This window comes from Xenopus tropicalis, chromosome 3 (genome assembly GCF_000004195.4).
Source record: "Xenopus tropicalis strain Nigerian chromosome 3, UCB_Xtro_10.0, whole genome shotgun sequence".
Taxonomy (NCBI): domain Eukaryota; kingdom Metazoa; phylum Chordata; class Amphibia; order Anura; family Pipidae; genus Xenopus; species Xenopus tropicalis.
The window spans coordinates 120,260,733-120,277,244 of record NC_030679.2 but is presented as its reverse complement, the minus strand read 5'-3'; the positions used below and the strand labels follow the sequence as shown (position 1 = coordinate 120,277,244).

General features: G+C 37.8%; 1 protein-coding gene across 3 annotated transcripts in view; it reads left to right on the top strand.

Moving 5' to 3' along the window:
* unc5d (unc-5 netrin receptor D) overlaps window positions 1–16,512 on the top strand; it is a 365,567-nt gene that overhangs the window by 271,719 nt on the left and 77,336 nt on the right. For all 3 annotated transcript variants that reach the window (XM_031899262.1, XM_031899263.1, XM_002932956.4), the window contains 2 exons: window positions 3,225–3,410; window positions 10,803–11,180. In XM_031899262.1, coding sequence (XP_031755122.1) covers window positions 3,225–3,410; window positions 10,803–11,180 — 564 coding nt within the window. The remainder of the gene's footprint in view (window positions 1–3,224; window positions 3,411–10,802; window positions 11,181–16,512) is intronic.

Sequence of the window (16,512 nt, the reverse complement as noted above, 5' to 3'; positions counted from 1 at the left end):
TGGAAGGCAAGGGTTCTCTACATATTTAGCATATATTTACGACAGAACTTTACTAGGAAAAAAGGGTGCTCATCCCTATGCAGCAGTCAGTGTGTGCTCTTCAATGCGTCCATTTAAGAGTGCCTATCATTGTGGGCACAATTGTAAATGACCCCTATTATTCTGTAGCACTTTACCATATAGTCTATGAGGAAAAAGGGTGTCATGCTTTATGCTGCTCTATGGGACCTTTTTCAAGAAAACAAAAAGTTTAATGACCATTGTAGAAAGTTAACATAAGATAAATAAGATCAGATTCCCTAAAGGAGATGGAAAGGTAAAAACTAAGTAAGCTTTATCAGAAAGGTCTATGTAAATGCAGCCATAAGCACTCACAGAAAAGCTGCACTGAATGCTCTATCAAAAGAAACACAGGATTTCTTGTCTCCTTTTATGTACACATGTTCTTCTGTGTCAGACTTCCTGCTCTCAAAAAAATCCTTCGGGGCAGGGCACGAGTCTGCTGAGTTTACTCCTCTATCCCCCTACATTTTCCTCCTCCCCCTTCCATCTTGACTTTCCCCCTCCTAAGCTGTAATCTGAGCTACCAGCAGCCAGAGCTGCAGTACAGAAGTTACGGAGACCTAGCTAAAAGACCAAGGTAAAGCTTTCTGCAGAATAAATTTAAAGTTCTAGGTGGCACTGATGTGGCAAATCTATTGGCAGTAATATGCCAAAATTAGTGATGAGCGAATCTGTTCCTTTCAAAAGATCCGCAAAACAATGAAAAATTCGCTAAACGCTGAAAATGTTGTGCGCCAAAAAAAATTGTCGCCCACGACTATTATTGTGGCACGGCTATTATTTTGTCGCCCGCGGCTATTCTTTTGACGCCCGTGACTACTTTTTTGACGCCTGCAACATTTTTTGGATGTGCGGCGAATTTTTCCGCCGTGAATTTTTTCATCCACTTCGCAGAAATTCGCTGCGAATCCATGCCTGGCGAAACATTTTGCCCATCACTAGCCAAAATGCCTTCTCCTAATGGAAACCCAGAAAAATGAATTAATAACTAGAAATAGGTTGCGGAATTGTGGGAAACATTCATTTCCAAATCCATTTTGTTTTTATTTCCAGAAGCATGCAAATGGAATGCAGCAGTGTTCTGTACTCCTTCCAATTTATTGTGATTAGCTCCAATATCCTAAAGAAGTGCATCGCAAAGAGATGCCTCTCTCATCAGATACGAGTGGTTGCTGTAAATGAGTTAATTTTAATCAATTACGTCTTCTAATGTACTAAACAGAATGTTTCATTTTCTGCTTCTGCACATCTTAAATTATCTTCAGGTGCGAGCGGGAAGTATAATCACATTTAATAGAAACTTTCACTTTCAGTTAATACGCATTAACTAAATGTTTTGTAACATTTTCACGAGCCAATTCTAACAACACAGATGCGCCGCAATTCAAGCAAACTGTGGAGGAATGTAGAAAATTCGGGGTCTAAGCCGAATACATTGCTGTAAATATAAAGGGCAGAATTATACCTAGAAGTAGGGTCTCATTTTATTTTATTCCCTGTAACTGTTAGTTGAAACATATCCCTATATGTAATAAAAGGCACTAAGTTTGCCCAGTAGCAGTAACCCATAGCAACCAATAAGATGCAACCAGTGACCAGTAAATTCTACCTGCTGATTGGCTGCTATGGGTTACTGCTCTGGGGCAAATGCCTTTTATTACATAACCTCCAATGTGGCATAGGTTATTCTTAGTGGGGAGTTTTACAGGTATATATATATCATGCTGTATAAAAAGTGGAGTGAAGCATTGCCCAAGGCAACCAATCAGCTATTAGATTTCAACAATAAGAAAACCAAAGCAACGGATCTGATTGGCTCCTAGGAGCAACATCACCAGGAATGTTTTACTCCACTTTTAACACAGCATGATAAATATGCCCCTTAGTGACCAAACATTTGTAGAAGATAAAGCAGTTGGTCTAATAAGGCTCATCTGATACCCCCTCCCCAAGACAATGATTGGTTTACACTGGGGTTCCTTGTATACCTGTTGGAAGAGGATTGGTTCAGTAGACCAAATCACAACTGACACTCACAAGGGTTATGCCAGTTTCTTCTGCTACCAGTGACAGCTGACCAAGCGTTAGTTGTCCAAACTTTAATGGTACATGGAAAGTTTGACAGTTAAAAGAATATAATTATATCAATGGGACTAGCAACATAAGGACAATGGGTTGCAGTGCAATTATGAGTGTTTTGTCACTTGGGTGATTAACAGCTCTACAGGTGGGCTACAAAGCTTTTGGAATCAATCCCTGATGTTTTTGAGGGCAGTTGCTTGGACAGCAAGTCAGATGATTGTTACTTGGAAACACAGCAGTCTGTATTTCTGTTCAGCAGTCACCTGACCTATGAGTGTGCCCATTGGTCCTAGCATTTGCTATTAAGAATAATTGCCAGGGATTTGTAACATCTTGCATCTTGAGTGAACCCATTCATTTGTCATTTGTCAATGCATTTATTATGAAACAATATTTTGCAAACGTTCTTCCCCAAACCCAGGCATGACTTTCTTCTCCAACATGTTTTATTGCATGCAGACATACATGGATATTTCATATGAAATGCAAAAAATACTGTGATAACTGTATCTGGCATGTAGGGCGGCATTTACAGGTACACCCTCTTACCCTCCACCAACCCCTAACTTAAGTTCAGATGTTCAGAAGTTAGGCAGCAAGTGCAGGGTCCAATGAAGCTCTATACTTACCATCTGCCCTATGGTAGACTGTGACAGCAAGTCTGCCTTGCCCCAACCAGCACTCTGGACTGCACCATGTGTCAAATTTTTAATCCTGCATGAGGTTTAGATACGGCCAGGTTGCAAGTATTTGTTAAATAAGCTCTAAGGGACACCATTTGCCACTCATTAGTGCTTTTGCACTTGATTCCTAGGCATTAATACATGCCCCACTGGTCCTTTGCTCTTGTTTTTTGCCCTTTGTCCTTTTTGTATCTTGTCTTTCTTAGTAGATACTTAAATCACTTCTTAAGAGATGCATCATTCTAGTGACTTAAAGAGAATTCTGTTTTACAGGATATTGATTTTCTTGCATTTTCTGGCTGCTTGAATCCCTCAGTGGTCTGTTGATTTCAATGATCTGTTTAATTTAAAATAATCTGACTTTTCCCCTCTCCTTATGTTTCTGTGTTTGTGTAGGTGCTGAGAATGCTAGTGACATTGCCCTGTATTCTGGTCTGGGAGCGGCCATCATTGCTGTTGCTGTGCTGGTGGTAGGGATTACTTTATACAGAAGGAGCCAGAGCGAGTATGGCGTGGATGTTATTGATTCGTCTGCCTTGACAGGAGGCTTTCAGACCTTCAATTTCAAAACTGTCCGACAAGGTTAGTGTTTTGCGACCTTGACTTGGTTGCCATTCCTTTTCCCTCCTGAGCATTCACAGCAAGTATATCAGCGGTGCTATATTGGGATGAACTCTGACATATGTCAAAAAGAAACAATATCTCTGCTGTAGAAAGTAAGTATAACCCTTGGGACTTACTAAGGCATCGAAAGATAAGATCCATGTCAAGGTGCTACTGATATTCCCACAAAAGGGCTTTCCTTGACAGCCAGGTTTTCACAGTCACTTCTTTCTTTTACCAAAACCCAGAAAAAGCCTCATCCTGATTTGTGATTGTCTCTCACATTCAAATGATTTCTAACAACTCCTATTTCCAGTCCCGCTGCCAGGGGGATGGGAATCCAATTAATAAACTTGCACGCTTTTTCCGAAACCACATACCTGGCATCAGATTTTGAAATCTTGAGCTCCAGTATGAGAAGCAATTTTTGTTCAACTAAATTGAGTTACATTTAGCATTGATTTCTTCTGCGGATTATTCGCTCCACCGTTCCTTGTTCTGCACCAACAATTTTACTAATATGATCTGGACTACTATATTGACGTAATATATGTGTAATTCAAACACCTAAAATTGTCTACACCCTTAACTATAAATGTTCTACAATGACTTGAAAGGAAAATGTGGGCTTTGTGATGGAAATGTACTTGTACACTGGTGCCAGCTTATGTTCCTCATTGATGAAATTAATCTCCTTTGCAGCTCCATCACTAAAATTGCTTTTTCACAGTATGCAGACAGTAGCCTGCTTTTGTAATATGCCTATAATCATTGCAGCCATAGCTGTGCTAAAAGAACTCCATTATTGTACTACATCGGGCTCATGAAGGCAGGAACAGTGTGCACTACATGGGCAAATCGTACAGTTATTTAAACTATTGACTCATAGGAGGCATTGAGGCATAAGCTCAGTAAAAATGACTTTTTCTTGAAAGAGCTATACTTGGTGCTATCTAAAAAAAAATACATGAATGGTGCAAAATCCACAAGCAAGTGTTCACTGCAAGAGACAAGCACTTTGATAAATCTTGTAGCACTCGGGCCACTTCCAGACTAAGGCTAACCAGGACATTAATGATTCAGTAGGAACTTGCTGCAGGTATCTGCTCGGCTGGGTCTACATAAGAACCTTACATCTTGGGCATACTCTTCAATATAGAAAAAGATAGTAGATCATTATTAATAAGAATGGACTGATGGTAATTGTCCTAGGCTGGGGACCAGTGGTCTGGTTCTCTGACAGCCTTACAGGTAGCGGGAGCACAAATATCATTCATCACTACAGTGACAACTGCAGTAAAAGTTAAAATAAAGTAGCAAAAAGCTGAGAGGTTGGCTGACGGGGGTTAGCCTGAAGCCCATTTAGATTGAGCATGGAGAGCATGCCTATTTTCTTTAGAACTCTATGGGCTCTGTGCCTTAGTCGACCATTTCCACTTTTTAGTACGAGATAACCTCATTCCTGAACTAGTTAAGAAGGCATTACAGTGGTGAAAACATGTTGAATTCTATTTGTGAAGATTCTCTTTAATCCAGGTCATTGTATATAATAAGTCAGTTGGATGACTGGCAAAACATCTTCAAGAAAAGCACAGCAAGTCCAGTTCGTTTGACTTATTACTACAGACATGTTGAATTCTACTTTTTACTTTCTTATTTTTCCCTTTATGTATATTTGCAATTACCATAGGAAGATTTTCAGGGGACCATCCCCTTCATTTTTAAAAAACTGAATCATAATGACCTTACCAGAAATGTATACATGGAGTACACACAAAAACAAAGTTTGTATACAGGCACTAGTCTGTAAAGTAAGACGAAAGTAAAGATATGAGGCAGACAAGCAAAATCCAACTGACTTATGGGATTCCAGGAGTAAGCACTTCAGGATGCAGGAAGAAGAATCCAGGATCTTGGGAACACAGAAACTAGGAACACAGGCTTAGGCACAGCAAAAAGCCCAATTATCAAAAACAGGTGATGGGAAGAAACCAGCTTTAATAGCCTCATCACTGGCCTACAACTGGATCCCAAGTGGTGCTAAGGAATGCAGAAACAGGAAGCCTAGGAAACCTGGAAGCCCAAACCTCACTGCCTCCTGTGACTTAACCTGGAGTTTGTTAGATTTGTCAGTACAGCTCAGGTCTTTTGTTTTAGGACAGGGAGTTCCTGACAATGCCAGGGCTAGAAAAGAATGGGCAGCATAGTTAGTGGGGTTGTTGCCATTTGCTAGCAGAAAATTGTAGGAATCATTCTCCCACTTTAGTGAGTGAAGGGATGTAACTGGTTTTCATGCTGGCTTGATGCGGGTGTTGGTCCATAAAACGTTCTTATGTCTTAAAAAAAAAGCTTTGGCCTTCTTCAACTCCAAACTGGATATCATACACAAAGAATAAGAAATATATACAATATAAATCAAAACAGGGTTTACATGGACTGAGAGAAAGAGGCATTGACCCAGTGCTAGCTAGACAAAATTTGTTGATGTTGTAATAAAGGTTACCATACTGTAGGTACACTAGAAGTAACTCTCTCTCTCATAGGTGTCCTATGAAATTCAGTGAATATTAATATTAATATTATCTCAGTTAATCTAATATCCACACAATGCAAAAGAGCCTTTGCTTTTCTGCTCTCATCCTTTACCTGTTTATGCTTTGAAGTGCTCCTTAGAGACGGCTTTCATGTGGCGTTTGATCATTTGAAATAATAAATTATAAACTAACGTAGCCTTTACTCTATGATTATAGTCCTTTATCCTTTTTCCTTAATTCATAATTTTACTTATTAATCCCCCATAAAAAAACCCATAATTCTTTTGTTTCATTTAGAGGTGGTTTATTTACTACACCAGATACCTTCAAAGAGTGACACCCCATCTGTTGCTGAACCGCGATACAGCTTTCAGAGTCCCTGGTGATGTGAGGCTTAGTTCAGTAACAGCTGGAGAGCGACAGGTTGCAGATCCATGATACAGTTTACATTGTTAAATACAGGAATAGGACTACAGATCTTTCTATCTTGCTCTCTCTCTCTCTCTCTTTCTCTCTTTGTTTCTTTCTTTCTTTCTTTCTCTCTCTCTCTCTCTCTCTCTTTCTTTCTTTCTTTCTCTCTTTCTTTCTTTCTTTCTTTCTTTCTTTCTTTCTTTCTTTCTCTCTCTCTCTCTCGCTCTCTTTCTTTCTTTCTCTCTCTCTTTCTCTCTCTTTCTTTCTTTCCCCATTGCACCCACCCAGTTTATTCTGATTTATTTTACTGATGCAGAAGAACCCTGGAGCTTTCATCACCATGAAGGCAGAGGTAATGCCAGGGTTCCCATTGCAGGCATCAACAGAGTCAGAACACTTGTACCCAAAGAATCACAAGCAAACATAATTGTAACTGCAGTTGAAGCAAGTTAAACTAAAGTATTTATTGACTTATAGGGATGTAGCGAACATCGCCAAAAATGTTCGCGGACCCGTTCGCGGACTTTCGGCAAAACTCGCGAATATTCGCGAACTTTGCGAACCCCATAGACTTCAATGGGAAGGCGAACTTTAAAACCTAGAAAAGCCATTTCGGGCCAGAAAACTGATTTTAAAGTTGTTTAAAGGGTGCCACGACCTGGACAGTGGCATGCAGGAGGGGGATCAAGCAAAAATTTATCTGAAAAATACTTTGTAAAAAAAATGCCAAAAAAAAAACGCCAAAAAATAACGCCAAAAAATAATGCCAAAAAAAAAAACCGCCAAAAAAAACGTGGCGAACCCAAAATGGCGAACATCGCCAAAAGTTCGCGAATTTGCGGACTTGCAAACACCCGATGTTCGCGCGAATTAGTTCGCCGGCGAACAGTTCGCTACATCTCTATTGACTTACAGTATGAGTCACTTTAAAAACCCATGGAGACCCTGCTAACCAAGAATCTAGGGTCTTCTAGGGGATTCTAAAGGACTTTCTTCTCCTATATGTCACTTGATACTTCAGGGGACCTTATAAATAAAATGGTTATGGATATGGTGTAAGGGATAGAGTAAGCAACAGGAATAAGGGAAAATATAAGAGGAATTATTCTATAATTCACCTAAAGAAGTAGAGATTGGCAACAACTGATTGATATGTAAAGGTATAAAGGCATTATTCTGGGTTTAGGCTAAAATAGTATTTTCTTTTGAGTATAACAAGACCTATAGGCATATTTTATTGAAATGGTCATGTTTATTTGCAAAAGAAAGTGAATTTACATCTTGAAAAGTTCAGTTATAAGAGGAGAATAATAAGTTTTCCGTAGTTCAGCTGAAGTTTTGAATCAAACACTACATTTCCCGGTGGATTGGCAAACGTTTCATCAAAACTAACAATGATCTGTTCTCTCATCTTTTTTGTTCTACCACGGTTAGGCAGTAGGTAAGGGAAGATGTAGATGAACTGGATAGTGCTTGTAACCTTGAATAAACCTTAAAAAAAATGCTATAGAGAGGGATCAAGCTTTAAGCAAACTTCTGAGCTGCACCACATCGTTCTATTTCTCTCTCCCAATACCAGCTGTTTTCTAGTCAGCAATGCAAGAGAATTATGCATAGGATGCAAAATACCACTTAGGGAAAGAGAACAGTGATCCCTCATTAAGAGAGGAGGCTTGTTACACTGAGTTCTATAGCAATGGGGAAGAATAAATAAAATATTATGCTTCAGGAAGCCTTGAGGCAAAGGATAAAAATGAAAATATACACCCCTCCCAAAACAAAAGTACAGTGACTGTTGCATTCCCAGGAGAAAGGATGATTCCTGTGACAATTTAACTCCAATGTTGCTTATCCGCTTTTCACGTATATGTATTTCTACACAGTTACAGCTACAGCTACTCTAGGATCCTCATGTGAGCAATTTGAAGCATATATTCCATGTTTAGGACAGGGCAAGGAGAGCTAGGAAATCCTGGTAAAAATACATACTACACATTATTTTGATACTTTCAGTACTGTGGGATTTCTAAGCTGTAGCCGTACAGCTCCAGCTTCCAACATTCTACTAATTGTGCAACTTTCTATACGGGCTTATAATACTGAATGTTTGAGGACAGTTTAATAATAATATAATGTTGTCAGACAAATAAGTCTATAGAGCCTTAAGCTGACTCAATTTGAGTCAATTGGCCTCCTGACCTACCCTATAATATTAAAGCTGTCTAGAGTATATAGGTAATAACTTATAATATATAATATTATAATATATATATATTATAATATATATATATTATATATATATATATATATATAATATATATATATAATATTATATAATATATATAATTATAATATACGGAGGTTTACCAGCTAAGGTATCACATATTTTTCCATTTTTCAATGTGGATTGAAGTATCATTTGTTGAATGTTCATAATATCCCCTTAAACCTTATTTATATGTTTTAGGGGGATCTGCAAAAGCATTTACTTTTGGCTGAGTAATTATTATCATACTTTATTTATAATGCAACAACATATTCTGTAGTGATTTACAGAGATAATGCATCATTATCACCAGTCCCTGCCCCAAGTGGAGTTAAAAAACTAAGGTTCCCTTCACATTCACATACACTATAAGCTCTTTGCAAATAGGCCTTGGTTGGAGCCTAGAACCCCAAGGCTGCAAGGCAGCAATGCTACTCACTGCATAACTGTCAATGTGTGGTGACTGGGATGGGGTAGAATTGATATCCCGGGTAGATTTAGTGTACGAGAGTGTGAGAACTCTCATCTACATAACTCCCAAAAGTTTTGAAAAATGGGACAATTTAGACTTTGATTTATATATATATAATATATATATAAATCATAGGCACCAAAGAGGTAATACACATACAAGAAGTATATACTATATATATATATGTATGTGTGTATATATATATATATATATAAATATATATACACAGGGTTGGAATGACAGCACACGCAGGATGTTTTTCAAGAAGAATCACAGAGGTTTAGATAAATAAATGTGAGGCTTTATTCAGTCCGACGTTTCAGTTCCTATCTGGAACTTTCATCAGGGACAAATGTATATTGAAGCAGTAAAATTCTTAATGAATCGCATAAGTCAGTGTAGGACTGGCCAAAAGGGATGACTTTGATGCAGTTGGCCAGCTTGAAGTATATTGCAATATATGGACAAACAATCCCTGTTTTGCTTAAAGGGAAGGGCATTTCTTAGTAGCTTAAATGCACCGAATGTCTTAATGTTCTATATATTGATAATGGGAGTGCAGAGGATCTCTTGTTGTTGTTTCTATATATATTTATATATATATATATATATATATATATATATATATATATATATATAAATATATATATACTTCTTGTATGTGTATTACCTCTTTGGTGCCTATGATTAAGTGCTGGGTAAGCATGAAATGCGTTGGCTTTCCGCATGGGGTTGTTAATGCTTTTAATGGATTGAAATAAATGTAATTTTTTATTAAGTAGTAGAGGAATCTTTAATATTTATATGCATTACCCTCTTTGGATCGCTAGGGGGTTTGTCCTAATACTACTCTACTTAGCCTTCTAAGTTTTTTTTGTTCTTGGACAAATTTAGCCTTTGTACCGAATCCACATCAGTTACAGTTGTAACTTTAAGATCTGACTGCACCCACCCACCTAACCACATTCCTGACTTGCCATGCCCCCTTTAGGGTTTGAGATGGCCTATCCCACAGAAACAATAACCATTGGGAGTAATGCATTTCGGCAACGTTCAGCACTGCTTATGATTTGCAATATACATTGACAAGTCAACATTCCTCTGAAAGATAACTCTCTGGCTGGGAATTGCTGCCTGCAATATCTCAGATTAAAAAGAGAGAGCTGGAAGGACTAGATCAGTCAAACAGATCACAAACACTTTTGCCTTGTAAAGCATAACATATAGGGTTCCTTCTAGCATCCTAAGCAGAACTCAGTATTGGTTTCCGTGCTTCCTGCAGCCATACCATCCCCTACAAATGTTACCCCTTGCAACTTCCAGACAGCTGCTAAACAGATTATATATCTAGCTACAGTAGCTAAAAAAAAGAATGGTACAAATAAGTATTAGGCGAACAGTATCTAAGACTTTTTACTACTCCTATACCTTATGTATCACTTGTCACCCCCTCTCCATAACATTGTGTGTATTAGGTTTATTATTGTTTTGTTCCTGTTTACCCCAGAGCACTGCAGAATATTCTGGTGTGTTATAAATTAACAATAATTAATGGAACGAATAATAATTAATAATTGGTAATTTGACTAATGGGAAAATAACAATTGTGTTTACTTATAAAGAAAGCTTTAGTGATTTTTAGTTTAGTCATTTTTATAGCTGCCTTAATTTCTGCCTCCTTCTTACAGGTAACTCCCTCCTTCTGAATTCGTCTCTCCAGCCTGATCTAACAGTGAGCAGAACCTATAGTGGTCCAATCTGCTTTCAAGATCCAATGGACAAAGAGCTGATGACAGAGTCTTCAATATTTAACCCTCTTACAGACATCAAGGTGAAAGTTCAGAGTTCCTTCATGGTGTCTCTAGGAGTGACTGACAGGCCTGATTTCCAGGGGAAGACCATTTCTGGGTCATTTCCTCATGGCAATAACAGGTGTTTTGGGACACTACATAACAGGAACAAACTGCCCTACATCCAGAATCTCACATCTATTTCATCCAAGCCAGAAATGAGAGCCAGTGGCCATTTTGGCCATCAAGGAGGACGCTTAGTCATGCCAAATACAGGTAAATATTTTAAAATCTTTTACAAAATATACTGTAAATTGGTTCAGTTTCCTAAAATAAGAACATGCAGAACTTACAGCATTATTATATCCAGCCCACTGCCACATGGTCTTTATAACCTTTTAACCTTCTAACAGCATGAGGCACCAGTAACCCTTGAAGAGCCATCTTCACAATCAAAGTCGCCCAATCTAAACAATCTAAACAAGCAAAGCAGAAGGAATTCTGCAAAAAATACCCAGGATTGCTCCTAAAATTCCCATCTAAATTAAAAAAACCTCAAGATTAAAGCTCAACTACTGGATTTTAGTATAAAGTATAAACAGGGCCATATATTGATCAGATTTGCAACAACCAACTATTTTTCATCCTTTATTAGGGCTCATCAGTGCAGGCTTTATCTTAACAGCCCACGTAGAGCCATGAAGTGCAACCTTTTTTATATGTTTGCAAAGCAGAAGGAATGCTGAGAAAAAGGCCCAGGATCACTCCGAAAATTTCATTTACAAAGCTCACTCATTGGGTTTTAAAGCAGTTATGAATAGGAAATTTCAGGAGTGTTCTTGGGCTTTTTTTCCAGAGTTTTTTCTACTTCAGGTCCAAACAGAATCTATTATCAGCGTACAGAATCTTACCAGTTCTAGGAGAAGCAAAGCAATAGGTGCATTTATATTAAATGGCTCATATATAGATGGATTATTTCATTTCAAAGCAAAATGCAGACTAGGCATCCGGAATTCCAAGCTTATGTAGCTCATTATATTGTTTAGCATTCAGTCAGCATAGGCAACGTTTCCCTTGTGTTCTATGGAGATTACTCAGTATTTTTATTGCAGTTCAGTCACTGTAAAAAGTGTTCTTATAACTTCAAAAAGATGGGAAGTAGAGAAATGTGCCTGGTAGCATAATGAACACCCTGTTTTTATGGTTAGGATATGCCTTCTTTCCAAACTCCTCAACATGGATGGTGGCCTCTACACTGTCAATGTCAAGAACAGATATGAACAATGACAATGTTTCACCGACACTTCTATGCTGTCAAACATAGACCAAAGATCGGAGAGTGGGGAGAGCAAGCCCTCCCCTGTATTATTCACCAGCATATCATCGGCCTTTCAAACTTGTCTCTTGAAATCATGCATCCTGCTCCCATGCATAAACTTGCTGTCAAGAGTGGCTCAGTGCCAGCTTGTCTGCTAATTAGTCAGCTCCATTTACTCCCTTGGGAGATGTAGATCCCACACAGAAAATCCTCCATGGCAACCATAACTTGGTTGTGTTCCAGTTCAGTATTGTTTGCTTAATTCTGGACACTTTGCTAACATCACTCAACATTAGGGTGACAGAGATATCGCCCAATTATTTGAGCAGAAATGTTATTCTAATTGCAGCCAAATATTTTAGCGCACATGACGGTACACAAAACATGGAGGCGGAGATGCCACCTACGCTGAAGTACAATGTTTCTGTCATAATGTAAATGTCAAGTTGTCCCACATTTGTTAGGCACAGTCCTAACCTCATAGTCCCCCATGCCTCTAAAGCAAAATTAGTTTGCAACATGTTAACTAAAGTCTGTATGTCTCAGCCCAAACTTGTGCTGGTCTTTCCTTAGTACAGTTTTAATTCTGAGCGAGGATTACTGGGCTTAGTTATATAGCTATAACTATAATATACTGTTATACTAAGTTTTCTATACTTTTCACTTTAATTTGTAATATTAATATTAAGAAGATAATTTTTTCCCCATGTTATAGAATCATTCAATTTTGGTTGTTTAAAACTGGATTTTGGATGCTGGGATTTGTAGTTCAGGTATAGGATCTTTTATCCAGAATGCTCAGGACCTAGGGATTTCCAGATAATGTATCTTTCCATAATTTGGATAATTGGAGCTTAAGTTAAACATTAAATAAACCCAATAGGATTGTTTTGCCACCAATATGGATTCATGCAGCTTAGTTACCATCAAGTACAAGATTCTGTTTTATTATTACAGGTATGGGACCTATTATCCAGAATGCTTGGGACCTGGGGTTTTCCAGATAAGGGATCTTTCCGTAATTTGGATCTCCATAATTTGTCTGCTAAAAAATCATTTAAACATTAATTAAACCCAATAGTTTTGCCTCCAATAAGGTTTAATTATATCTTAGTTGGGATCAAATACAGGTACTGTTTCATTATATTGGAGAAAAAGAAAATGATGTTTAACATTTTGAACTATTTGATTAAAATGGGTTCTATGGGAGATGGCCTTCCTGTAATTCTGAGTTTTTTAGATAACAGGTTTTCAGATAATGGATCCTATACCTGTATACAACTAAGATTTGGGTTTTTATGGTATTGTCCTGTATATCCCCTTTAGACCTAAAATGACAACATCATCAAAATATCATTTATGTATCTATTAAGTAAAGTGATTAACATTTTCTCATCTTTTATTTTTCAATCTGTTAACGTATTTTTTAATTTCTATCACTCCTGGCTATGTCGCCTTCCTTTCCTCAAAAACAGCAGTACTAAAATGCTTAAGGGTGAAGACACACAGAGCTACTAGTAGCAGCAACTTTTTTCATGGCTACTAAACTCCAGAAAATACCCTGCTATAGACAATACTGAGAATTGCCTCTGCTAAAACACAGTAAATGATCACCATTGTCTATTTTAGTAGCCATAACAAGTACTGTAGCTGCTACTAGTAGCTCCGTGTGTCTTCACCCTTACCGTTGAGATTACTGGCCATACTTGAAACTCTTTTAGAGTTTAGAGATTAAAAAAGGCAAAAGTAGGGACAACCAAGCCACAATAGTTTAAAAAAAATGTGAAATTTTATGAAAACTGTAAACAAAAATCACTTAAGTTTCGATAAAAAGTAAACAATAAATTGAGAATCTCATGTTAAACAATGACCCTTAAATAATGATCCTTTACAGACAATGGTTTATTAGCCTTTTTAACCCAAGACCTTACATGCTTATTATAATCAAACCTGGTTATCATAAGGGGCAGGGCCATCAAGAGCAATCTTTTAGTTTGTAAAATAAATACAACTTGAAAAATGCATTGTTAGATCTTTAAAAAATGCAGCTCCGCATAAGGCAACTGTCATGTATTCTCCTCTTGTTGATTTTGTATAACAAGACTGTTATGAATGGACTCAAAAGTGATTTGGAAAAGAGAAAGAGCTCTAAAAATCTAAAGGTAAATTAGTATGAAAATAAAAAGTTGTTAAGCGGGAGCAGTAAATTCTACCTGCTTATGGGTTACTATGGGTTACAAGACAAGTAACTAACGTAAGACCATTCAATACCCTACAACCATTGTGCTTACTCACAAGGCGAGCTGTTAAATGTGTTAAGAGTATAGAATAAAAGTATACAAAAAACACAGTGCTCACTTTGTATAGTTCTGACACATCATATGGTATATGGGCAATAGAGAGCCATTTACATGTGTCAAGTCCAATATGTATGCATTGATCAGCCCCTGGCTATTCCAGCACTTGTTTTACAAGGCTTTACAGTTGTTATTTTGGGAATGTATCTGAGCTAATGTTCTGTACAACAACAGTTTTATTAGAAGAACTAGAATCCCCCTAGAGACAAGCAGTGCTGAAGAACCAGTCCTATTTAGTAAGTTTAGCCATTTAAATGACTCTTATTCCTTCAGGGAGCAAGAGATGTCACTGAGACTAAGGGTAGTGAATCCAATGCCTCAAGGTATTATTGTTGCCTTTAATTATTTAAGATTGCTAATGGCTAAGGATTTAACCTTCACTTTCCATATGATCATGCTCCTGTTGTTAAGGATTCTCTGTCTGATAGCTGGGGGAATTTACAGGGCTATTTTACCAGTAATGACTCTTTATTGCTGCAGTAAATATGTTGCTCATGTGTTCCCATAATCCAGGCTTTCTCAAACTGTTGATGAGGAGTCCCGAGGGAGTCATGGCGATATTTTGGGGAGGCATATTCTTGCCTAGCAGGCCCTGTATATTTATTAAGTTATTGGGGATTTAAATTCCACCAAGCAGCTTAATTAAATGTAGTAAGAAGTTAAACAGACATATCAGCTTATCATTGTTAAGAGGCACATTTGCACCATTGCAGTAGCCCATAGTAACCAGATATATGGTTTCATAATTCTACATTCAGTAGCCTGATCAAAGCTACTGTAGATTTTATGGGTTTTACTGGTGTAAGTGAGAGCCCAGAGAAATGAATGTGAATACCGAAATGCGCTATATGGTTGAAAATAGTAACACCATTTTTGCCTATTTAAGTTACAAACATGGCTGACACAGGTGTATAGTTAAGCACACAGCTTATATCCTGATAGGCAGTAGAATGGGTTGTACTTGAGAAGTCAGGGGTTTTCAAAGTGGTAAAAGGGTTCCACCTTTCCAACAAGTCAGTTCATAAAATATACGTCCTGCTAGAAATGCTTTAGTCACTGTAACTGAAGTGACCGTGAAGGTAAAACATCTAGGAGTGATTTAACAGTTCATTTTACAACTGTTCTTTAAAAGAAAACTAGAGGTGATCTCCAAGGGAGCACACAGTCCATCACTAAATGGTGGCTATATATATATATTTATAAAATATATTCCACTTTGGCAAGATTCTTAATAGGGCACATAACATAATATAAACTATCTGTTGGTTATGTATAAATTCTGGGGGTATTGCTTTCCTCAATAACATGGGTATTCTTGGTTGAGTAGTCACATTACATAACATTACCTTTCTCAGTTCCACGTGTTGGAGTGGTATAAAGGACACCACCATTGGACTCTGGAGCTGTAAAAACACATTCTATAAAGTGATAAATTGCATTTCACTAGCAGACAATCTGACAGTACTTTGATTAATTCCGACTGTAACGTCCAGTGGTGAAGACACCTTTAAAGGGTAATGGAGGAGGCATAATATACAGTATCTAGTAGAATTAAGTCTAAAACAACTGGACTTTTCTGAGTTTTTCTTGAAAACGTTTCACCACTCATCCGAGTGGCTTCTTCAGTTCAAATGACTGGTAGGGAATTCCCCGGTATTTAAACTCTTGATGGTAGTAGAGTCACAGACATCCAATCACAATGGTTCCATTGAACTTGTTCAGTTAGGTGTTAGCTGAAACTGACAGGTGTAAGAAGGTATGATCCAATCACAATGGTACCAAGATTCTCATTGATGAAGGTGTTAATCCTTCAAAGTACATGACTGGAAGTGTGAACTGTTGTGAAACTGCCGGGGTAAGGAGACAGAAGCTGGTGCACCCGAAAGACCCTACACCCAAGCACATGAAAAGTAATGTGGTCTATGCTGTCCAG